General features: G+C 43.2%; 1 protein-coding gene across 10 annotated transcripts in view; it reads right to left on the bottom strand.

The window, feature by feature from the left end:
• The window catches only part of utrn (utrophin), a 193325-nt gene that overhangs the window by 40577 nt on the left and 126322 nt on the right, over positions 1-26426 (bottom strand). For all 10 annotated transcript variants that reach the window (XR_003982296.1, XM_030404293.1, XM_030404286.1 and 7 more), the window contains 9 exons: positions 26202-26331; positions 23122-23390; positions 22012-22158; positions 18185-18263; positions 16761-16821; positions 8584-8645; positions 6220-6294; positions 2140-2341; positions 1349-1434 (listed from right to left, as the gene is read on the bottom strand). Coding sequence is in view for 9 of the 10 variants with exons in the window: in XM_030404293.1 (XP_030260153.1) it covers positions 1349-1434; positions 2140-2341; positions 6220-6294; positions 8584-8645; positions 16761-16821; positions 18185-18263; positions 22012-22158; positions 23122-23390; positions 26202-26331 (1111 nt within the window). In the remaining variant the exon portion in view is untranslated. The remainder of the gene's footprint in view (positions 1-1348; positions 1435-2139; positions 2342-6219; positions 6295-8583; positions 8646-16760; positions 16822-18184; positions 18264-22011; positions 22159-23121; positions 23391-26201; positions 26332-26426) is intronic.

Here is a 26426-nt window from a genome sequence, read left to right as displayed (position 1 = left end):
AGAGGGAGAGAAAAAGTCAAAGCATGTAGGTGACATTTAAAAAAAAAGGATTCATGTATAAATAGAGGCAGAGGGAGAAGGTGCGACGGCAAACCAGGAGTAGGAGGGAAAGTGTTAGTGCGTGTATGTGTGGGATGTGGTCGGGAGAACGAGGAAGAAATCAGGGAAAGGGATTCATTTTTGAATCTCACTTCTCTAATCTCTCTCTCCCTGCCTCCAACTCTCCAGCCAGAGATTGACAGAGCTGTAGTGGGCATGGACACATGCCCGGTGACAAGCATGCTCGCCCAGTTAACACATTGACAGCGTTATGTTCTAGGTGAAGCTATGAGACATCTCCAGAGCTCACGCACAAACTGAGCAAAGACAGCAGAGAGGGTAATGCGGAGAAAGAGGGGAGGGCGAAACGAAGGGCATGACAGGTCTTTCTGCTCCACTTGCAGCTGACTTTGATCTCTGTGTGAGGCCTGGCCCCGACGCCAGCGCCTGTTACGTGTGTGGTGCGGTACATGCAAAACACCAGTAATGATGCGTGTTGTGACCCCATTCCAAAACACACCTCATGTGTCATCTGACTGGTTGACGCCCACGTCCTCCCACTTTCTGCTACAAGATTACATTTGACGTACGCAAGTGTCACATAAAGAGTGTCAAATGGCAGCATGCCTGGTTAGGTGAGTGTGTGCGTGTGTGTGTATGTGTGTGTGTGTAGCTATATGCATGGGACAGACAGCCAATGAGACTCTAAAAGAGTAAAGGAGGAAGGACGCAATCAGGCGTGCTTGATACCCTTCTCAGGCTAATAGAAACTGCCAGTGGAACGAATAGGCTCAGGGACACCATGGCAAGAAAAAAGGGAAGAGAAAGAGGAAGAGGGGAAGGAGGATGGGGGAGCGGAAGGGAAGCAAGAGTAAGTAAGATAGGAGGGAAGACAAAGTGACACTGCTGGATGGATGAACAATGGTGTGAGCGGTGACAGTGGAGGAAGATAGACAGAGAGAGATAAAGTGGCAGAAACAAAGAGCAGGAAGCCAAAATGACAGTCTCCTCCCAGTGCAGCAGGCCTATATTCACGCTCCCTAATCCTCAAAAATAAATCAGAAAAGAAAATTAAATAAAGAACAGGGGAAACGCAGAGGAGGTCTCTTATCCAATTAGACGACCCGTTCTCCAGCTCCTCTGTCTCTCTCTTCCTTTCTTTCTGTGGGTTTGATTAATACGGCTGGGATTACAGCCATGCTGGGGCAGTATGGCACGGACTCTTGCAGACTGGCCTGTACAATGGTGGCAAGAGGGTTGGTGTGTAAGTGTGCGTTAGAAGCTTTTTCAACTGCTCGCTGGCACTCACATTTGTATTTCTCCTCCAGGTGTCCCTTGCAGAGTGAGAGCAAACCGATCTTCATGGACAGGACGCGGATCTTTCCACTGCGACCCCTGCGAGGACCACACACACACACACACACACACACACACATCAGACAGTGGCAGTGAGTCAGTTATATTTATTGTGGGTGTATGTTTGTGTATAAACAGAATGTTTGTGTGTTTACTTTGGTTCAGATCTGAATAATATGCAGCAGCAGTGACAGAAAATCATTATGTGCTTGGAAAGAGAAGAATCTTCAACTGTATGTGTGTGTGTGTGTGTGTGTGTGTGTGTGTGTGTGTGTGCGCGCGCTTTAGTATGTGCTGCAGCTTCTTTCACTGCAGGAAATAGCTGGTTATGGTAATGCATTTTCTGTGTAACCACAAACAATGTTTAGACCAGTAACCATGTTGGTTTACAGAATGCGAACATGTTTAGGGCCGGTGCAGAGTGTATTTGAACATGTCTGGTGTCAAGCAAAGGCAGCATGCAACAGCCATTTGCATGCCAACTGGTGCATATAGGCTGTTGACAGTGAAAGCATACAAGTGTGTAAATATGTACAACATAATCATCATGCGCAGACGACACCAATGAAGATGGATTAAATATGCAAGAGTGAAGTGATGAGATGCATCAGTTCTGCCACTTTCATCCAATCTGATTGAAGACAGTTTTGGCACATGAAGACGCAAACATAAGGATTCTGTGACAAATCCAGAAAACAAAGAAGCTGAATACATAATCCTCCACAAAACAGATGGCATACATACGTGTCGTAAACATTGAGCAGCCAGTTGAGACACATGTCAACGCAGAGCGGCACGTTGACCAGGTCCTTGTGCTCCTGCTCCAGGCCGTCGTAGATGGACGTCAGGCAGTTGATGACGTCGGGAACGGTCATTAGCTGATTGTTGTTGGTGAGCTTGTGCTGCTCGAAGGTGTTCTGGGCCACGCTGAGGTCCAGCAGGTCCACTGCAAATGAGAAGTGAGGAGGCGGGGAGAGACAGAGGGGGGAAGTTGGCAGGATGAGAAGAAAATAGAGGACAGAGTGGGAGAGAAACAATGAGGAGACGGAAACAAGGAGGATTGGGAGAAAGAAGTGAAAAGGGAGGACAGCAGGGGAAAGTTAATAAGGACAGTGAGTAGGAAAGAGAAAAGTTTACAGAGAAATCACATAAGGGGTGACAAGGGATGAAAAGTAGAAGAGGAGCAAGTCAGACAAATAAGTAACCTTTCAGACTTGTTAAATGTGCTTTCAGCACTGACTCGGATTTTTCTAAAAATGCCAGCAAATCATTAGAGGACAAGGAATCTAAAATGGCACAGACTATTCATGGAGGAACTTCAAAACTGCAGACTTGACTGATATTTTGTCCAAAATAGTTCAAAACAACTAAGTGCGAGGGTCTGCCGGGAGAACAGAGAGAGAACAGATGGATCATTGTGTTGAAATATTAATATGAGACGGGAATGTGAACAGCAAAAAGACAAACGAGCAAAAAATGTAAAAGGGTCACACCGAGAGACATCTAGTTCCCTCTAATCTAATTTACTGGCTCTGTCTTCAATGGCAAAGCAGAAAAAGGAATACTGTATTTACATCAATATTTCAATTATACTTGTATTGTCTTTGATACTGTAGTTCCCTCTTATGAGCTATCAATATCAGCTGAGCAAACACACAGAGGCGAAACAAAGTAACCGAAATGTAGATAAAATACACTTTTAGCAGATGTTAGGCGGTAAAGAAATGATCTCACATTTCACTGGTCCGAAAATCAGCTTCAGAAAATGTTCGCAAGAATCATTTTTTTCTCAGTTTTCAGTATGTAGTCTGTGCACGGCTGAAAAGTATGCACACTCAATACAGTCAATTTTTTTGTTTGCTGTTGAGTGACACCATTCTCCCACAATGTTACGCACAGTTACTCGTGCATCACTGTGCAGTTGCTCATACCAGAAAACATTTAGGGTGTTCGTGAATCAGCTTCACAGAGTCTACTAATTTTCTTACTGATCGTTAGATGGTAAGACAAACACCACCGTCATGGCTGTCTATTTAATATGAGACAGAACCTAGAAGCCAGCCAGCTTAGAAGGGAAACAGCTAGCCTGGCTCTGTCCAAAGGTAATGAGCTTATTTACAAAAATTGTGGAACTATTCCTTGAAGACGATTGTTTTTTTTCTTGCAGTGAATGTACTTCTAAGACAACACATGGATAGAATTAGTACCCAGCATGCAATTAGGATGCCATATTCATACATGAATTTACAGACCTATTAAGTGCAAGCACACATGATTATGGGACTTTTAATTATTGTTTTATTCAAAGTCCACTGAAGAGGTCATGAGAGGTAGTTAATCCTGTCTCTGCTCAGAACACGTAGACGCTGCAAGGTGGTGAAACAAATAAACAGCGTGTTGTCTGCTACAGGTGGTCGATCAGAATCGAGGCTGTTACAGTTAGGGCTACGACCAACTGTTATTATTTATTATCAATTTACCTGCCAATTGAAATGCTCATCACATTTTCCCAGAGCGCAAAGTGATTTCTTCAAAGTGCTTCCTCAGTCCAACCAACAGTCCAAAACTCACATATTCTTTATTTATTATCATGAACGACAAAGAAAAGCAGACAATCCTTATATGTAAGGAGCTGGAACCAGCAAATGTTTGACATTTTTGCTTGAAATATGACTGAAACGATTAACCGATAATTAATATAGTGTCTTAAGTTGACACGATAGCATCAAAATTGCTATTTTTAAAACACTAAGCTCGACACAACATGAAACTTTGCTCATAGTATCACCAGGGTCTCTACACATGTACTCGAGCATTGAGAACATCGTTTGTGTACACATAGAGTTTACTAAAAAGAACGTTTTTTTAACAACTCACGTTACCAGTTGTTTTTTCTGGTTGCCAGCATGTTGCCAGTCGCGAGGTGTTGATTTCCGAATGCGAATGAATGGACTCCATATGAGGCTCCTTTTTCAACTTCAAGGTCAATTTTTTTTTTCGCTAACGACAAAACAAATTATGCATCCATTTATATGGAACTAAGCTTTAGGAGCTTTCCCCCTTTCCTCTCCTCCATGTTACGTCACACTCGCGGATAGACACTTCTCATCTCGCAGGATGGCGGAAAGTGGAAGAAACAACTGGTAACATGAGTTGTTCAAAAACCTTCTTTCTAGTAAACTCTGTACACAAACAATGTTCTCAATGTTACGAGCCAAGTTTCATGTTGTGTCGAGCCTTCTTAGTGTTTTAAAAATAGCGTTTTTGATGCTATTGTAAAAGTGCCCATAGCACTCCCATTGAAAATGATTTTTACCCAAAAACCAAAATACGGTCAATCTTAAAAGTGGCGCTTTCGTGCTTTTACACGAACGTTTGACTCGGGTACATTCACAAAAAGAGCCTAGGTTGCATTTTGGCGAGAGTTTCACTTCAAGTCTCCTCATTTGCCCTGTCGTTCACTCTTCGACATCCCCTCCGCAGCTTCCTTGCCTTAAGTTGCCCCCTGCTCCCCAGACAGCGCTAATTACTGGGGTGTATCCATGTGGAGCGGGCGCAGCAGGGCATCCATGCTGCCAGACGGCAAAATTTTACTTCTCCAGAGCTTTCTCACTATGCGCACAGTCAGATATAAAGCTGAGAGGCTGAAGCACATTAGTGGGATGCCATGCAAGCTCATTTGTGCTCCTCCAGCCCCCTGGCGCAGACTTAACCCAATTAGCCATTTTATAGTATCCCTGTCATGTGTGTTGGGACACACATACACACACATTTACAAACATTCATACAGGAACACACAGGTCTCGAAGCACAGATTTCACATGAATCCAGGCTAATAACTAATAACTACTGATCCTTCTCCTTCTGTGTGTGTGCACGTGTGTGTGTGTGTGTGTGTGTGTGTGTGTGTGTGTGTGTTCGTGTGTGTGTGTGTGTGTGTGCTTGCATGCATGTGTGTGTTCTGCGCTGTGACTGTTCTAATCTAATGGATGAAATTGAATTGCAGTGCCCCAAGTCGAAATCACTCAGACTAATGCATTCCCGTCACAAACACACGCATGCGATCAGAGAGCCAATATGAGATAGCAAACTAAAACGCCTGAATCATTCAAACTCATTAACAACCAACAAACACAATAACACACTTTGATACCCACGAGTATTCAGGTGCGCAGGCCTCAGCTGCACACACACATGCACACGAGGCGTTTGTTTCATGCATGCACACGGAGCGAACCTCCTATGAACAGCAGGATGTAAATGAGCGGCGTGGTCTCGCAGCGTGTGCCGCTATAATAATGTCAACAGCTGGATAACAGTTAACATTTGTCACCAGTACTACTGCACTGTGCCGAGCCTGAGTCGCTTGCCGCCACGCTGGTTTTAACACCATGAAGGCGGAGGCTGCACGCATGCACCTGCAGCGTGTGGAGATGGGGTTGATGATAGCCACCTGAGACTGTGGGTGATAGCCGCCTTTATCAAAGCCTGCATTTCAAACAAGCAACCAGCAGTGTTGAGAAAAAATGTTGAAAAAAAAAAAATCCCACCTGTGCACACCAAATGTTGCTTTGCTCAACAGGCTCAACATAAGCACCAGCTGTGAATGTGCCTGGACAAAACCATCCACCTGCCACACATATACTTGACAAGGTGTGTAATTTGAAAGCCAAAATATCCTGGCTCCCGCGCTGGTCTGCCACAGCGTCAGGCAAAGCTTCAAATTATTACTGCATCTCCTCACTGCACCCCAACTTCAAAGAAGCAGACCAGGAATGTAGGTATTAAGGTGTGTATGATGTGAAGTGTGTGTGTGTTACTCACAGCAAAGTGCTTTCTGTAGTCTGCGGATCTTCATGGCTGTTCGGTATGCTGAGAATCTCACATTGTTCAGGTCCGCTACAGGCAGGGATAGAGACGGAAGAGATGAAAGGTAGACAGACAAACAGAAAACGGAGGCAGAAAATCAGAAAACAAAGTGCAACAGAAATCTGCCCACCGGGCAACATTAGCAGGACCCTTGTCTTCAATGAAAGTCGGCTTTTGTGTTAGTTATCGTCTACAGAGATGATTGAGGGGAGGGGTGGCTAATGTGGACAGTGTAATTAGGTTAGTGAGTTCTGTCTCGGTGGAGGTCGCTGCTATTTGTTGAGCTGGCGGCCTACAGCAAATGCTCCCAAAGTTTCACAGCTTATTACTTATCCGACTGCTCATTAAAAAAATAATAAAAATACAGTCATACTGGCCCCCCACAGGGACGGAGACTGCATATGGATATTAACAAGGAGCAGGAGAGGGAGTGGAAAGTTTAGGGCACAATTTCAAAGTTAAATGTAAAGAGTGACTCAACAAGACAGAAGTAATAGGCTTTCAAAAAGATCGCGGGCCAGTTTCATCAAACATTAAAAAAAGAAAAGAAAAAAGAAAATGCAAGTTGCAACATATGATTGTCATGTTAACTTTAAGAAAAAAAGGCCATACTTGTGACCAATGCATGAGTGTGCATGAAACCTGTAGTATTTGCAGATGTACCTGCAATGAAAAATGTGACTCTTGCACCATTTATTATCTGTTTGTAAGTGGCCCCATGCACTATAAAAGACGAGTGCACAGCCATAAAACATGCTTTATTGAATTGATAAAAGGTGCAATTTGTCAAATATGGCCAGGATTCGAAGGCAGCTCCAAAAACACATAACCACTAAAACCAACACCGGCTGCTCTTTGATAGCTATTTCTTGACTGTAGCTAGCTACCATTAGCTGATTATCTCGTGGCTCAGTTAGCCGTGGAGCAAGTGGCCCACATTTTGTCTGGCCTGGTAGCCTGGATCACAGGGGGAGTCACTATAGGCAATGGGGCCCCGCTCAATACGGTGTGGCAGCCTGAGATTGAACATTGCTGAACATTGAACTGGGACTCAATGCAGCTTCACGACCGACGAAGGTCAGTTTGGAGATGGGTCACACAGTACAGAGGTGATTTACAGCAGCTCGGATAAGGCTACGACTGTGGGGACGACAACACGCAGCAGGTGGGGATGAGAGAGCTGTGAAACAAGAGAGGAGCGTGAAAGAGTCGGACATGGGCAGCGGGTGAAAACAGCCAGAGTGTTTTCACATCTTACTCAGTGGATTGAGGATTTATTTTGACCAAACAATAAGTTCTTGTGGAAAGACAATCAAAGACTGTTTTGTGAGATAAACTAGTTACACTTTTGTGTCTTCACACTGTGTTGAGGACGTTTGTAAATTTTTTGAATGTTTTTAACTAAAATCTGGCCATATCTTGCAAATTGTCCTTCTGAAGTCTGACTTCAACTAAATTACCGTAAATCATTGTTTTACGACTTACCTTCAGCGATATCTGGCCATGTTTTCAGTTTATTCACCCAAGTTCTTAAAAATCTATCTCTGAAATGCTTGCCTCCTTCCTCATACAGGTTTTATTATTGTTCCTAGCAGAGTCACACAAACGTTCTACAGCAAAATCTCTGTTCAGAATGAGCAGCACCCATTACTCAGAGTGACACACAGAACATACTGTGAAAAGTTTTCATGAAACTTTTAGACAGAAATGCTCTAAAACAAAAAACAGAGACAGAAACATGGTTTCTGGACAGAAATATTGCTCACCTCCATTGTTATGGGGTGGAGGAAGAAATCACAATTACAGTATCTTAAAACTTCGGCAAATAAAACTGAGCTATCAGCATGGCCTTAATGCCAGTTAATGATACCAGAAAGAAAATGCTTTCTGTAAGGTCGCGCTTTACATTACATCTCTGTAAAAAACATGGTAATAGTGGGTCATTAGTCTGATAATAAAGTGGTATTAAGTTACACGATAATGCCAAAATAATAACCAAGTATTAGCCTTGTAATAACAGTGGGTATGTCTGGGTAATATTGGAAAGAAATTAATCTAACAGGGTAGTAAGGGGCCCAAAAGATGATAGGGAAACAGATTTAAAGACAGCAACACAGCGAAACTATTAATTAATAGCATAGTCATATTGACCTTGTTTTTACTAGGTAAATTCATGATATTAATTATTAACTGTTTATTTTAAAGGCATCACCATGTTATGACCAGGATGTTATGTAAATTGCTAGACAGTACAAAGACAGTGTGATTGTGCGTGCGTGCGTGAGTGCGTGCGTGCGTGCGTGCGTGTGTGTTTCTAACCTAGTGACTGGTAGAGCTCTGTCATCTTTGGATGGTCCCAGCAGGTGGTCTGTGAATGGTGACTGAAAAACATAACAACAGAGCAGAACCATTAAGACTGAGAGACACACATAAAAACAACAACTTACAAACAGAACAGAGGCCACTTACATCAAATCACACACAAACAAATGCTAAAAAACACTCTCAAGGCTCATAACAAAAGAAAGAAAGAAAAAACCCCACAATGACAGGCAATAGTGCTTTGAAAGCTACAAACAAAATAGCAGGTACACATAAGAACCTGGTAAAAAATGAACACACACTTTTGCCTAGAAGCTAACATCACTGTTATCATCATCATTTGACTTGTGCAAACATTTTATAGCTTTATAAACTGTTATCCTGTGCGAATTGGGGACAGAGGCTACAGATTCCTCCACAAATCATGAATCACACACAGCACCTCTGATTGAAACAGGACACACACACACACACACACACACACACACACACACACACACACACACACACACACACACACACACACACACACACACACACACACACACACACACACACAGTGAATCCCTGTCATCACCACAGTATCTGCCTTTCACAACACCATGGAACATAAATATAAGGGGACCAAGTCTCAACTCCCTGTTTTCTTGCTTCAGACAGAAACCTCACAAATACACACATACACACACACACACACACACAAAACTGAAAAAATCTACACTACAGAAATAAATAAAATAAGACCTGTGTGGAAACTGATCAAACGTGGTATGCTTCACACACAGGACAGCAAAGACTCCGACTTTTTCTCAAGCTGCGTCTGCCAATCGCTGCATCTATTGGAGCTGCGCTGGTCCTGATGCGGCTGATGTGCCTGTGTGCATCACAGCGGCACCTGACTCTCACAAGCCGCACTCAGATCTGTCTGGAAAGTTTGAGAAGATTTCTGGAAGGCAGCTTTTTTTAAATAAAAGTCTCTGAATGCAGAGACTCCCTTGTGGTTTTGTGCGATGGCTCGCTCTCTGCTGTCAGGCGGCAGGAGGTAAAGTCGAGCACTGCTGACAGTGAAGCGAGGTGGCGGAGTGGACGACAGGAGCCCTCCTCGTACGCGGATGTTCATCGCTATTCAAGAGCTGTGCAGACCAGCGACCCCTCTCACACCTGCACAGGCAATGCTAATGCCCGGACCTCCCTGTGCTGAGGACGGTCTCGTGTTTTATTTAGACAGACTACAAAGAGATTCTTGAATTGACAAAAGGGTTTAAATTAATGCAAGTCAGGGGATTTGCTGATATTTGCTGTTCACAAACAGACAAGTGGGAGGAAGAATACGGGCTATCAAGGCCACAATTCTCCAGTGGTTATTGTCATAAAACATTTTTTTGTCATTGAAATGTGGAAGAGTACAGCGGATACAAGACGGACCTAGTACAACGATGGGACACAATCAACTCACACGAAAAATGTCAGTTTTGTATCTATGCACACTCACGCTCACACACACATACACACACAAAAGCCAGGCAGCATTTCCATCAACACAAAGATTAGGAAGCTTGTGCTTATATCCACAGCTCATGAATGCCATAATGGGGACGACTGAGTTGTCAGGTTTAACTGTCCTCAACGTCTTCCCTTCAACACATTCCCTTTGTAATGCCTAAGCAATCTTTCTTGTTGTCCTGTAGGAGGAGAAAAAAAGAAAAGAAAGAAGCAAACTGGCAACGCATTTATGACGAAGCTGCTACAGTTTAGATAACTCAGCCAGAAACATTCATAGGCGAGAGGGGAGGCATCAGAGAATATTAAAGATTTTTTGGCAGATATTTGAAAGATTCTTAGAGATGGATACAGAAGTAAGAAACTTCAGTGAACCTCAGCCCAGTGTGAGTGTTGGTTTGTGTTTATCCTGTTTTGTTTTTTTTTTTACATGCAGGAGCAAGAATCTTGGAAGTCACATGGATTAATAACATATATTTATTAGGGGTAGGCGATCTGGCCAACAGATAGGATCACAATCTATTTAAACGCATTCACTATTCACAATCCACAATCAAAACTTTTATCCTTTTTCACAATTTTGAAATGCTATGTGTGTATTTTGTTTTATCTATGTGCACGGAACATTTCCCTTTCATGGTCGTCTATTCTATACCATTCGGATCTGCAATCAGGGTAAACAGGCAAGCTGTTACCATGGTAACAACTGTGTGACATGGCTACACAAACTCAGTCTAGTAGTCTACATTCCTCTAATAGTTTGTTCACGTGGGTCGGCTCTGCAAACAATTAAGAGGACATTTAAGACCAGGATTGGCAGGATTTGGCTCAAAAGCAGATCATGGACACCTTCAAGATCGATTAGAATCTAAAATGGTCAGATTGCCCACCCCTATATATTAAATATTTTCAGACTATATAATAACTATCTTCATTGCTAACACAGACCGCTTATGATCTGTTTTTCTTTCACACCACAAACGAAACAAGGGACATGTGGTGCACAAAGAAGTGAGGTGACTTGTTACTTCTAGGTTTAAGTCATATTTGCATTCTGCCTCCAGCTTTTTAAATGTAACGATTAGCTGCTTTTCTCTGTTTAACATAACTGTAAATCAAATGATTTTAGTGTTTTGGACTGTTTATCAGACAAAACACACAATGAGAAGAGCTGCTCTAAATGAAACATTGAATTGAAAATTGTTAAAAAATAAATACATTAAAATAAATTAAAAAAAACAAAAAAAAACAAACAAATCCATTAATTTCAGGCACAGACATGAAACCACAGTTGCATCCATGCTGTATCTGACAAGATGTCTGACCGTGAGCTTATTTCTGCTTTTCTTGGGCTATCTGTGCACGAGAGAGTTTGGGCATGAAGCCTCTTGGATCTTGTGCAACGCATGTGGCATTTTTCCTTCAAAAACATCATTAAATGGCAGCTCAGAGTAAGCAACAACAAATCAAATGGGGTCAGGCAAGCGGATGATGCAGCAGGCAGAGGGAGGATGGAATTTATGTTGCCACCAGGGTACTGTGAGGTTGAAAAATAACCTTCTACAAGATGTTTTTGTGAGATTTCTTTTCGGTGAGTGTTGAGCGGAGACTACCAGGATAACAATTAGGCTTATCAAAAATAATAGCAATTTTCTTTGATGTATTCCAACAGGAGGTTAAAGTGGTCATGCAAAATCACTCTTGCTCCTATGCTCCATAATTATCCAGAAACACAATTTACCGCTACCACCATCTATCTCTGTCTTTCTGTCTTTCCTACAGAAAGACAGTAGAGATCAGAGGGCGTCAATAACAGATTTCCTCTGGGATACGCCCACCTGCCCCATGGTCAAGGATGGACAATAGGGCTAGGGCTGGATGTATCCCATCAGACCGTTGGCTGCAGACCAGCAGACACTTTGCTGCTGGGAGTTTGTCACTGTCACACACTGAGGGAGCGTCCTGAATAATCATGAGTGCAAAGATGAATGATAACTTGTGTATGTGTCCTTAAAAAAGACAGAATTAGTCAAATATCTGGGCAGGCAAGAAAAAGATTTCAGGGAGATGTTTTTTTTTTCCAGAGACGGCAACCTGACAGACTTATCAAGAAGTGTCTCTGACAGGTGATAAGTGCCTGCATTCACCGTCTGACATCTTCTGTCCCTCTCTAGCTTTCACCTCGCCTCCTCTGCCTCTTCTTCGATCTTACATTAACCCTCTGACTCCCGAAGTTGTCAGTATTCTGCTTTGGAAAACAACTTGAGACAGCTTTGGATTCTTCCGAGAACTTCGACGACTTGGAAGTCTTTGGAAGTGGATGCATTAAATCCACTCATGCATATAAAGCCTGTCTGCTCTGTTAGGGACAACCAACACCGCAAAATGTTTCCTGACAAAGACACAGACAGACAGTACATCCAGAAAAGCCTTGGAATGTCGAGGAGCCTTTTCTCTAATCTTTGCAGAGACGCAGTCGTGCTGTATTTCCTCTCAGACAGCCTACAAGACATATGAGCCCACCCCAGAAGTGCCAGAATGGGTGAAATGAGACGCCATATGAGGTTGCCAGCATGAGGCAGCAGACGCAGAACTTGTGTGAAGACATTTGATTTTCCCCCCCAATATGTCGTTTGAACTCGTCACCACAGGGGGTGGACAAGGCGAGGTTTTAATCAGGGGCCCTTTCACAGCTTGGGGAAAAGTGGCAAGAGGAGATGGAAGAGGAGAAGAGGAGAAGAGGAGAAGAGGAGGGGTTCGGGGAAATGAATGTGTCAAAGGCTGACGACAGTGTCCCCAGGATGTCACGGCACTGAAGGCAACCTGTGATTAGTCCTGGAGATGGATTCAGAGTTTGGTTTTCAAGCAACAGATTAAGTGTTTATGTACGAGTGTGCCCTGAATGTATATTTGTGTGTGAGGATCGGAGAGGGCAGTGTATACAAGGCCTTCTTCATTTAAAAATGAAAGAAAAGCCAAACACGTAGGATCAGTGTTCAGGTTCCTTTTTGACAGTTTTTTTGCATGCTGCACCTTAAGCTATCCAAGCCCATGTTTTGTTGTTTTCACAGAGGCTAGTGTAAGCTGTGCTTAATACCCCTGTCTAGCATTTAGTTATTTAAGAGCTACTTAACAGTTATTTTGGAAAATAACGCTTATAGCAGCTTTATTTAGACAAAGTATGAAGGAAGCGATTGCAGCTCGAACACATCTTCCAGCTGAAACGTCTCTCAGTATGTAATGCTGCAATGTAACAAGCTACCCAGTGATGGCACTAATCTTTAAATGTAAAAAAGTTTAATGTGACCAAGCATGGCTGAGGATAAAGCTGAAGGGGGATTGATTGTTTGTTTCCTGTTTCTGAAAAGGACAATTTAGGGTTCATGCGAAGGCAGCCATGGAGAATGAAAACGCTGCTCGAGCCAACCTAGAGGCATCGACGGAACATATGGTAATGTCCTCAGAATGGTTCTTTGCATGTTGGTTTGAGCTCGGTTCCAGTTGGAGTTCAGATGCATCTTTGGGCGTTTGGAAGCATTTACTTGCCAGTGTTTGGGATGTGCATCTCTATCTGTTTGTCCAAAATGCGCAAGTGTGTGCGTCACTTTTTTTGTGCAAATGCCCATGTGCCCATGCGATTTGTTTGTGCAAGAGGGCGGATGCAGGTTCATTGGCTGGGAACATCTGTGATCACAGGCTATTGTTGACTCTGAAGTTATAAGCCTGTCCTCAGAGTCTTTTGCCTGTGTCTGGCTTTCATCTCTGATCTCCCTCTAGTGCCAGGCTGCAGGCCCTAAACACGGCGCAGGTGTCCCCCTCCCCTCCCCTCCCCTCTCTCATTGTCTAAATCCTATTTTTCCCCATCGCTCTGTGTCTTTATCATCTGTCTGAAAAAGATTTATCTTGTCCTCCTTCTAAATTAAATTTTCAATATGATTCAATAAAGTGAATCAACCGTTTTAACTCGCCGGTTTTTATGTTGCATCCAAACTTTTTGGGGTTTAACCCATCACTGAGACAAGACTACACCTGTAAATCTCTGTATCTGAAGCTTTTACTGCCGGTTGTTCTGTGGACAATGGCACAAGGGGAATATCTAAAAAATGGCTAACCAAGGCGGTGGCATTTCAGCTTGGGGCACAAGGCAATTTAAGGGTGCAGCCATAACAAATTACACCCATTTTATCATCCTAAATCACAAAGTCAGGCTGTAACAATGCCCCAGCACAAACGAGAGACAGACCCGAAGAAAAGCATGACTGACAAATGATAGCTGAAACTGCTACCCGAGGATTTTTTTCTAACCATCAGCCAAAAAATAAGGCTGAATTCATGTTTGGTTAGTCAGCAGTTCACTGCCATACTTTGACATGATTTCTGGATAATGAGGTTCTTCAAACTTACAGAAATGACACTTTACCCGACAGCAGAGAAAGCTGTCCTGTTTGCTACCAGCAGAGATCTCCTCTCTGCCTGTTTAAATCAAAAAACCTGTTGTTTGGCCTGAAATTAGAATGGGTAGCAAGACGAAGCTAAAGTTGTTACAGTCACGATTAGAACAATGTGGGAAGCTGTCCTGGGACTCAGTTAGGTATTATCTATTCAAAAGGAAGTGCTAATGTTGAGCTGAATGAGAAATGCGCAGGTGAAACAGCTTGAATTTTAATATACACGGAGGAGCAAATCAGCAGGAAGAAGCTTCTAATTGGGAGTAAAATAAACGATGTACGTGTACAGACTGTACATGGAACCGTGGCTCCCTGACTGTTCGTGGGAGATGTATGTGAGAGGTCACTAGAGGTCAGAGCTTTAATGTGAGGAGGATGAGAGGCATTACATTCCCTGCAGAAAAATGTTTTGAGATAATGAGCTATTTCACAGCCAGCCATAGCCTGATATCAAAAACATCATATCAAGTCCATCTGCACCATACCGCTCACTTTGGTTTTTTCGCTGAGGACAAGATAGCACCTGGAAATCTGCATAACCATCCATTTTTCGTGCACAGATATCCGTTCAAGTCGTCAAACATCACAACGGTTAGACTGGAGGGTATATTACAGCTTGGTCTGACTGCATTAACCTGCGAGACCTGAATGACTCATGAGACATATTCAAGAAGAAAGTCTTTTGCAGAATTTTACAAACTTTCACCAATTACTACCCCACAGTAGACTGGATCTCAGTTCTAGTATGGTGGTTTTTCGACCCGAGGATAGAGATAAAGGAATCGAAAGAGTAAAAATGAAATAACTATTTGTGCTGCTGGGATAACTTCCGTTCTGCCGTTGGCCTCTTTACTTTTAAACCTGATAATCAAACCTTTGGATAAACACCCCACTTTTTTTGACCAAACAATTTATTGAATTTCTAATACATTTTTCCTTCTCTCTTCCTGTAATCAACGTGATTGCTCATTCTCTTTGTTTTTATTTTTATCAGCTTTTATCACCAGCCATGACAGTATCCCTTGCAAGTTACAGTCATGAAACCTTATAGTTGAGCAGTAGACCTCAAAATGAAGGGTGAGTTCAATAGTGGGTGCCGTTCGAGTGAAGAAAGTAGTGGGATAGAATGTAGAGCAGAGGCTACAGGCGCCAACTTTACACCTTTGGCACAAATTTGTTTTGGGCATTTTTGGCCTTTTTCATAGCTTTATTGGAAAAAACAATATAGAGTGACATGACATGGGGTGAGAGAGAGGGAAGGTTGAGTTGCAGCAAAGGGCCACAGGTCAAATTCGAACCACATAAGTGTTTTAAGATTCAGATCACTGTAACCAAGGTTCAGTCGTTTTTGTCCACTCTAGTGTAGCTGGTATTGTGTTCACCTTGTCTGTCCGTCTCTCCGTCTTTTGGTCTCTGTGTCTGTCCCTCTGACTGTGTCTGTGAAAATATCTGACTGGGAATGCTTCGCAACCGTACTGAGTACTTATTTCATAATGTAGTAGTGACCACTGAGCAATTGTGGCTCTGAAAGTCATCATGTTGATGGGCGTCGCAGCTGGTGTGATCCCATCGCAATATCATCCCTAGTTTTTAGTTATCGTTATTATCATTGCTATCCCTGCTACAATGTCTTCCTTTCATTATTGGCATGATTATTCTTTTCCAACTAACGACTATTAAAACTGCAGGAGACGATACTGTTGCTCGGATGTGATAGTTTTGTGTGTCATAAGTCTGATTGTCATGTCACGTCCATGTTGTTAAATGAAATATTGAAAAATAAAGTTTCATCACAGACTACCAAAAACGTAATGTTCACTCTTTGTTCATTTTTCCAACTTTTCTCTGACCTTTGCTTATTTTGAAAAAGACTGTGTAGTTTGACCGCTTCAGGCCTCTTGAAATTAGTCAAATTAAAACAGCCGGAGAGAGGATAATAACTCTTCCTTTCAAGTGCTCTCATAAACAACTCAACGACTTGTGCCGTGGCTTTGGATTAATAAGTCACAAATCGCTAATAAAGGAGATGGGGGACACATACCAAAAAAAATGAAAAAAACAGGGTTATTTTTGATGCAACAACATTTTTACACACGGTCTTCCTTACTGCTCTGTCATGAATGCCTGCCAGTGTACAATAACCAGGGACACACACAAACGCACACAAATGCACACACATTTATACAGACACAAAGATGGCTATCGAGGCAATTTCTCGCCACTTACTTGATGTAATATGGAACCTTATTCTGAGAAACCGCACGTTGCCAGGGGAGCTGCACAGAAGCTGCACCGAGAGAGAGAGAGAGAGAGAGAGAGACGAGAGAGAGAGAGAGGCAAGGATAAAGAAAAATGAGAGCAGTCAAAATCGAAACGCAATCTTAATCAACATTGTGCAATTTTATCAGAGAGTATAGTAATCCATTTAGAGTTTGGGGGCTTGGCTTGAAATAATTTCTCACATCTAACACTTCCATTATAACACAGTCTGGTCATGTAAGGAAGAATCTCACTGTGCATGAAATTGAGAGGGAAAAAAGGCAATTGGGTATTGTTTTCTCAGCAGATAGACAGAGGAGGGAGATAATAGGGCATGAAAACAAGAAAAAAAAAACTGTTGGGAGAAGGTGCGACGCGTTCCCCAGTGTATGTTAATCTCTGCGGATTACGAAAGGAGGGACTATAAATCCAGACAAGAGCGATCTTGAAAATACCAAGCTGATACAACATTAAAAAACAGACAAATGTGAGACTTGAGGAGCTCTCCGGAGCAGAAATGTTGCTTGATTTATCGCCCGCCCACATTCCCTCCTCCTTGACACAGCCCTACGCTCAGATAGAGAGATGAAAAGACAGTAAGAGAAAAGAGATTAAGCGAGATTGGGAGATATATGAGATGGATAGGGCGAGATAAGGACGCGTGACTTTATTGATCCCTGAGGGAATATTAAGCTACTAGTGTAATGAGAGCGAACGTGTGATGGAGTAGATAGTGTCATAGCGGCGGGGAGATGAAAGAGGAGACAGAGTGGTGTTTTGTCTGGTGCAATTGCAGGGCTCTCAGCTAGGCTTACTTGGTAAATTCATGTCTATTGGTGACACGGCTGAGTTTACCACCTGCTCGGAATCACACGCCGTCCATTTTGTCCGTGCGTGACAGCCCGCAAAGCAAACCAGGTGTAGCAGAAAGAACACTAATGGCTGTATGATTATAGAAAATGAGGACAGAGGGAAAGAGAGACAAGGGGAACGAGAGACCCGCTGCTTTGTTTAATGTTCACACTCGCGCATTTGTCTTTTCCCTCTAGCTTTGTGTTTAGCTCTCTCTGTTCCCTCTCTCTCTGCTAATGACCACTCCAAAGAGGGTGCAAGAGGATGGAGTCGGTGGAGAGCTGTAATTAAGCCTTGCATTATTCAAGAGTAAAGTGCCTCGTCTGCAAACTGAGTGTGCGAGTGTGTGTGTGCGTGTGTGTGAGCGACCGTGAACGTGCAACCAAACATCGGCTGAGCACTCGTGGCTCGTGAAGGCTGGAGATTAGAAGATGGGAAGTGAAAAAAATTTGGGAATGTGAAACACTGTAACTGAGTGGAAACAAGTCCCCCCTCAACATTTTCTAATTCCTACAAGAGGTAATTGGCTCTGTACTCACTGGAGAGGAAGTGTTGGGAGGAGGGGCCGAAGTCTCGATGGGCTTCCTGGAGCAGCTTCAGCCTGTCTTCCACCGCCACCTGCACGATGATGACACACAGAGAGGAGGGAGAAGGACTCAGTCAGCTGTGGGCCTGAACTCAGGCACCGAGCGAAAACAGAACTTTACAGTGGCTGGAGGTGGCGTCATGGTTGGAATGATTTCAATTTGTGTGTACTTAAGTTAGAAGTGGAAGTGGCTTAAATATACACTGTATTATATCTTGAATGAGTTTAAGGGTCATATATGTATATATTTACCACTATATAGCAGTTCGTCAATATAGAAAGAATTGTTTAGACATCGTATAGCCCAAACTTAACTTGAGAAATCCAAATATGCAAGTTAGAGTACTCTCACAGGATACTGTGGCATGAAAACACCTGAACCTTATTGCTGTCTGCCATGTGCAAGACTGAAGAGTGATATGACGATGACACATGCTGCATATATTGTCATATACAGTAGTTAAGTTTGAAAAAAAATATAGCTACATGGTACAAATGGAACGGCAAAATCTGACAGTAGACAAACTGTCTCGAGGTATCGTTCACCTACGGCAGGAGGGTGACGTCAATTTTTTGTTTCCTTACTTGTGATCAGATGGAGAAACCAAATCCAACACGATGGAAAATACAGCAGAAAGAAACCAAACGCATTTGTTCATCCCTCTACTGCTGAGATGACTCAAGCTGCGCCAAAACCGCAGAGTGAGATACGCAGAGTGAGAAAAACATGTTGGCATGACAGATCAGAAGCCTGAATAATATCAGAAACGCTTTGCGTCTCACGCTGCATGTAAACATCATTTATTGAACATGATCAACACCAGGACAAGATTCAGAACCACCATGAAGCTGCATTTCAAATTACCTTTGGAAAGCTCACTTATAAATAATGCCAGACCAACTGTTAAACTTTGCACTCTTTGAATTATCAATCACACACACATTCACTCCTCCGCCCCTGTGAAATCTGTGTATTGACCTCTCAGGCAGTGCACCTGTGACTGGCGTGACTGTGTGGTTGCTTGGCTTCATCAGGCTCACTAGCAGGTCAATATTGGCACTCTGTAAAACTGAGAGACAGACAGACACACACACACACTCCTCAGGCGTTATGGCAGCCAGATAACAGCTGTCCACACAGGGATCCTGGAAATGGGCGCAGAAGAGGGCAATAGCTCAGTTTCTATCTGGCGATTAATGGCTATCATGGCCTCTGTCCCACAGAGAAGAAGATGGGAGCTGTCTGCATTTGAAAACCAAATCATCAAACTACACAGTCAGACCTGGCTTATTAGTGAAGCTGTCGCCTTCCTGCAGGCTGAAAGACACAAAGGAGCGGACAGCAGGGAGACGAAGTGAGCCGTCCATGAAACTCTGCCCTGCTCTGATTCAGTGTGTGAGTTATGGTCATTCTCCAGGCAGGAAGACTATTAGTGGGTATCTGTACAGTACATGGGAAATATCACAGGGCTACAAATTAGCCGAGCTACCCAGTGTCTCTCTGCGGCAGTGTCACACTTAAAAAAAGGGATGAGTTCCCTCATCCCTTTTTGAGTTTCTCTTTTCCCTCAACACATAACACCCTTCCCTGCTTTTTTCTGCCCACACGCGCAACTCATTTATCTACGCCGACGATGCCGTGCGGCTGTATACAAGAAAAACTTCAAATGGCGTCTGCAGAAACACAAGTTTCCATGACAGAGTCTTTGAAGCCATCGCAGCTGGGCGGTCTGACCTGTATTCAGTCCTCCTACCACTGGGAACTTGGGACATAATCAGCCAGCCACGTCAAAGATCTCAAAGCCTCAAAGAAGTCAGTCATTAAGGAGAAAAGCACTTTGATTTCACATTTTTCACCACCTATCTCGGGCATGATCAAAACATGTAGATATAGAGGAGATGGTATAGTATAGCAGTATAGCAAAGCTAATGTTAACTGTATGAAGATCTCATGAAAACACAGTGTTAAAGAATAAAGAAATGAGACATTTGAGCTTGCTTCATAAGGAGAATGTTTTCTCTGCTGGGTGCCTGATGTGCATTCTCTTCTGCTCACATTTGTCTCGTCACTAGGCTGATGAGCCGGAACAAGGTGGTCAGGTTTAATACAGTAGCATATTCTCTATGACTTCAGGCCTGACATAAATCAAATCAACTGATCTGATGATTAGAGGTTGTGTAAGACTATCTCTTTGTTCTCCTGCTCCCTCTAAACCCCTTAATCCCTCTTGACCTCCTTGCTGCCACTTGCTTGCCTTGTAAAATTAGCTGCAGCTGCTTGTACTTGATCCTCCACCTAGGGCTGTGTGATAACAGAAAAAGGACTGACAATGCAATATGTTGGTTGTCTGTCATATGGATATAAAAAAAAAAGTATGGAATAGAGGCTAGTGTATGGAGGTGATGCAACAGTACTGTAGCAGTGGAAGTCACCATGGTTACAGCCGAAATTTCTAAATATCCATTAAGTGACGCAAACTTGCTTGAATGCCCTGAAAACACAAAGAGCACATCTAAAATGTTAAAGAGCTGAGTGAATTTGCCTTATTAACATTGTGCCTAGTGTGCTTGGCCACATTGCAATGCTGAAATGTCATATCAGCCCTACCTCCCTACTTCAATCCCTCTTTTTTTCACTTGTTTACCACATCACATCTTTCATAGAAACTTCTGACACTAAGCTGCAACGACATTTTGCAATAGCTAGGCTGTGCAGCAATACAGCCTGCTGACACGATGGCTAAAGCCAGCTAGACAATGAGCTCAGGCATGTGAGTTCAGAAAGCAGATGCATGTACGCACCTGCCACCAACTGGACTAAGGGGGTCTACTATAGCTGTTGATAGACAGTGTTGCATGTGAATTACGTAACGGTACAGTAGATCATCCTCAATGTTCTTATCTGTCAAAAGACGGAGGCTTTCGGATTTTCTGTCATTGTTAAAAACAATTCAGGCATGACATAAAATACGCTCATATTGTGTCATGTATTATTCAGTCTTGTTTGTCTTATTTTCAAAGCTTTCGAAATAAAGTTAGCCCACATTTTGACAACTTCTTATTTTGTTAACATGCACTCAAAGCAGGGGCTGAGAAAATCGCAGAGCTCGCCGAAGCATGCACCGCTATGTCCTGTAAACCCCCGGCCTGTCCAGCTGAAATGCCAAGTTTTAAAGAAGTCCCACACTTCTCCACGACATTTGCTCAGCTCTAAGAAACACTCAGCGTATCCCTCTGGTAGATCAGACAGAGACATTCAAGCACATTGAGAGAGAAAGAGCCAGGAATGTGACTGCTGTTCTGTGAAAACAGTGTCCATTGATGTTTAGTGACAAAGTGTTGCAGTGAGAACGCTGCTGCGCTCAAATCAAACTGGTACGCAGGTAGAGGGACAACTCTCAGTCCCCTGTGAGTTTAGCCGACACAAAATGAAATCAACATGCATGTATACGGTGAGAGGAGACACTGAGGGAGACGGAAGAGATGAAAACACACAAGCAGGCAGGAGGAGGAGGGAAGAGGAAGACTGAGGATCAAGATTTATTGAAAAACAGAATTTGTTGAGGCGAGTGTGGACAAAACACTGTGGGGAGAAAAGTGGCAGAGAACCTTGAAGAAAGAAAGAAAGAAAGAAAGAAAGAAAGAAAGAAAAAAAGAGTGTGTGTGCACATGTGCATGATTGAGTGTGTGTGTGTGTGTGTGTGTGTGTGTGTGTGTGTGTGTGTGTGTGTGTGTGTGTGCTCCAGCATCTGCAAATGATTCAGTGAGGATTCAAAGTACCTGGAGTAGTTTCCACCTCACGTTGAGCTGGTCCAGTTGTCTTGAGGCGGTGGAGGACAGCTGGATGTCCAGCGGCATCAACTCTGCGGAAAGCTCGTTGACGGTTCTTACATCCTGACGTAACGGGGCGATCTCTTCTCTGAAGGTCTGAACAGAAAGTTTGATATTGTTGCAGGGCGATATTGTAGTTAAATGCAGACCATTTATAAACTTGGGCTTACTTAATTACTTAGTCGTGTTCCTGTTGCAGAGACTGTCAGTTTATCTTAGCTGCTGTTTATCTCTTTTGTTTTGACCTCATAATCTCTAAGTGGAGATAAATTAAGTTAAAATTGAGTTTTCCTTTGCTGTTATTTCTATTTAGAGTCGCTACCGCGGCTTTCAATATAAACTTAATGCCTGCTTTCTTTGTGTGTGTCACGTACTGGAGAGGAGTGTTTCCACGGTTAATTAATTGAAAGTTTTATTCAAAGTGGATGCCTACAAGATGTGGATATTAAGAGCCATAATTGGCCAGACTGTTCGTACCACAGGGAGGCAATCATAGAGATGTGAGCTGGTGTAACAGACAGCCAAACGAATGCAACAGCGAAGGAGCCGCCGTTTCTCTTCTCTCCGTCCTCTATTTCTCCTCTGTCACTTTTTCATTGATTGTTTACTGTTTATTAGGAAGTGCTGTCATTTTATCTGCTCTCGTACTAAATGTGTTGCTTGTTTCTTGGCCGGGAACAAAAAGGCGTCCTCAAATTTTGACGAGTAGCATTTGCAAACAGACCGGACAGAATCATTAAAGTCGGCACATGATCAAATCAGAGGGAGAGGAGAATGTGGAGAGTGTGCGAGAATTCACAGCCAAGTTTCGGTCACAACATTGCATGCACTTATTTCATGGATGTGTTTTGGCTGCTTTTACTATCTCTAATGACAAACGGCAGTGCCAACTTTACTGCTCAATGGGTGATATGCAAAGTAGACAGACAATTCACAGTCAGTGTTTCAAGATCCTGCCTCAGGTCTGCATGTTTAACTGATGTGCACACAGGTGGGGTGCCTCGCTCCTTGACTTGATGTCTTAATGACTAATGTGCGTGTGCCGTCTCTGTGACTCACCATGGTCTTGTCGATGTGGTCCTGCAGAGAGTCGATCAGCAGATCTCCCACCGGCTGCCAGGTGGCTTTGGCCTCCTCTGCCTGAGTCAGCCGAAGGTCGAGCTGGTCCATTGAGCTCTGCAGCTCCTGGAGGCGCTCCAAGGCTCGCTCCACCTGACTCTGCCAGCCGCCCATGTGACCTTTCAGGCGCTCCCACCGCTCCATCACCTCGCCCGTCTGCTTGCGGATGGCCCGGGCCAGACCTCGGGCCTTCTCCTCTGGGGTGAGGTCTGGGGGAAGGCAGGTGAAAAGACAGGTGGGTATAGAAGTTCTTTTGCTGACAAAGACGCTTTTCATGAGCTTTGATATTCTTTAGTTTCTAGTTTCTATGCAGCTACGTGGTATTAGCAGTGATATCTTTCACCAACAATCAAATCTTTGATATGCAAACTATTCAACTCTTTGCACCCGACTGGCTCAATTCATTTCAGAAAGCACAACTTCTTCAATAGTAACGACATTCATGTTCATTTCAAATTCAAAGGGAGAGTGATCTTCCAGATAATTTCATGTAAGATTTTAACTTTTTCATGATATGGGAGTCCTAATTAATGGAATGCTGTCATTTTAATTCAATTCTATTACAATGTATCACATCTCCCGTAAAATAGTACAGACCAAAGGCTCAAAAAGACGAATTCATAGAAGGTTATTCTGACTTGATCTGCATAAATATTTATCACTCTAAACGTTGTTTTGTATCATTAATGTTACACCCTGAATAAGCCTTTTCTTGGGCATTTTCCCTCTTCCTGCACTCTCAATTATCTGTGTGTCCTTTGGCAAACGAGCTCAGCTCAAGATGAGGAGAGACGAGAGACGAGCAGAAGGTAATAAAACAAGAAAAAGGGGATCTCAATTAGGGGAGGGTGGAAGGAAATGCAGTTAATGTGTGGAAAAAAAAGGGCGAGACAGACAGAGGATCCAGAGAATGAGGGAGGGCAGGAGAGGCAAAAGGAGAGGATGAGATGTGACACCTCAGAGGATATGGAGAAGAAATGTTCAGAGGAGGTAACTGCTCCCCAAATGCTCATTTTAACTATAAAGAACGATGAGCAGCTTTTTATGAGTTCCAAGGCCTCGTCTCCTGAGCAGTGAGTGGATTACCATCTTCACCTGTTGGCGCTGTGCAATCGCTCTTTTTCCCCTCCTTCACATGCACACACACAAGTCGCACATCTTTGAGACGTACTGTGCGGCAGCTAGTGTCTCATGCAGACACGCACACCATGTGACAGTCTCTGTCTTTTGCAATGAAGAATGTAGAGTACAGACAAATCAATAAAAGTCAATCAAATGGCGAAGACAAAACAAAGCTAGCGAGAGAGAGAATGTCAGACAATTGAAGTTGTTAAGACTTTACTTCAGTGTCACATTGAGAAATCCCATCTCCTCTGATTAAACAACAAGCGCAGCCTCTGATCTTAAATCAGCTTTTTATCTATTTATACAATGAGGCGACGCTTTGATATCCGTATCAGAGATCACAGGCAACAAGCCTATCGGAATGCGCTCTGAAGTCCTGCCACACCCCTAACACAGCCCCTTGGGTTGGTTTAATTATTTACACAGTAGGGTTTTTGGTTTGAAGCGAAATGTGCTGACTTAACCAAGACTTCCGTGCCGCATCCAACGGAGACTGAGAGGGAATGCTGAATGAGTCAGTGCATATTTAATTCTTGGGCGCTCTGTTAGATATCGCCATTATCATTGGCTCAGATTTGAGTGAATTATGTTTCAAGGGTGCTTAACCTCAAAACCGGGCCACGTAAGTCTTTATGTTCGGTTTAAAGAAAACCAGACAGGCTTGCTGTGAATGTCTGAGTGCTTTTTGGTGCACAATGAACTGAATGAGACACCTTGCTGATTTGATACCCAAGGCTGTTTTAAAAGGGGTCTACGCAGGCATTCTGGTGGCCGAGGGGTGAAAGACACTTAACATGTAATCCAAACACCCCCCTGGTTTAAGTACAGCCAAGGGCCTTTGGTCCATGTCATCCCCCCACTTTCTCTCCCTTCATTTCCTGTAAGCGCACCACTGTATCTTCTCCAATAAAGGTAAAAAAAAATACCCCACACAAAAAAGTAGTCTATTGGTATCACTGTAACTATTCAGTCATGCTTCCGTTTTCTCAGGGGCCAATTAATACTGAAAGACTTACTGTACTATTGAAAGATGAGACTTTAGACTTACTTAGAAACGGCTGTATTACATAGTAAAAACAACTTGAAATGATTCTACAATGACAATTGTAGTAACATTATATAATGTTATATAAAATTATATAATATATAATATAAAATAAGGAGTTGGGGCCATAAGATTATTATTTAGAAGTGGATACAACTGCGCCTGTCAGCCTTGCTTCCAATTCTGCCCAGTAGCCACTCAAGGTACTACAGCAGAAAAATCACCTGCATCCCAAAGCGAACTTTTCCCATAGACCACCAGTGTAAAAGAGACATCATTAAAACTGTTGACAAGATCACTTAAATCAATTATGACTCTTTCTGTGATGAATCTTTGATTCATGGAGGTTGTTATATTTGTAAAACTTTCCTCGAGCTGAGAAGAGCTAAATCAGGACATCATCATGATATAAAGCCGATGAGCTGAGCAGGAACTCTCGGGCAAGTTCAAGAGCAGAAGCACTACTGCGCATGGAAGCAAAAGAGCCAAAAAGAGAAGGAAGGGTCATTACAACTCCATGTGTTTCTCCAATGCGGCTACCATAGACATCAATGGCGATGTCACCACAGTCTGCCACCAAAGGAAGATTCAGTGACTTAATGACCCTTCCTTCTTGTTTAGGTTCCTTGAAGGAATCCATGAATGAAACCTGGAAGGTGAAACTCTTTCTGCCCTATGTGCCATGAAGCAGTTCTCAAAGGACTGAACAGGCCCAATCTTTGGCACAGGTATCTAGTCCTGCTGTAAACGCACAGTGTGTTGACAGCCGAGCTGCTCTCCAATGCAATTATTTTCTTTTCCTCCCCCAGACATTAACTTCAATATATGTACAGGTTGAATGTTAACGTACCAGTCTTTGGCTGCAGGTTCTTGCGTGGCTCTCCGGGACCCTCGATGGGCTGGTCAGCTAGAAACATACGGGCTTGATCCAAAGTGGTGACCACCAAGTGCTCACGTTCCTTCAGTTCTGACCGGAGCGTCTGCAGGAGATACGCAAAACAAAGCAGGTTAGAGGGCCTTCAGTCTTGAATAGATGACTGCATAAATTGCTGGCTAGAAACCAGTTTAAAACCAG

The sequence above is a fragment of the Sparus aurata genome, chromosome 22, assembly GCF_900880675.1.
Source record: "Sparus aurata chromosome 22, fSpaAur1.1, whole genome shotgun sequence".
Taxonomy (NCBI): Eukaryota; Metazoa; Chordata; class Actinopteri; order Spariformes; family Sparidae; genus Sparus; species Sparus aurata.
This window is presented reverse-complemented; position numbering and strand designations above follow the sequence as displayed.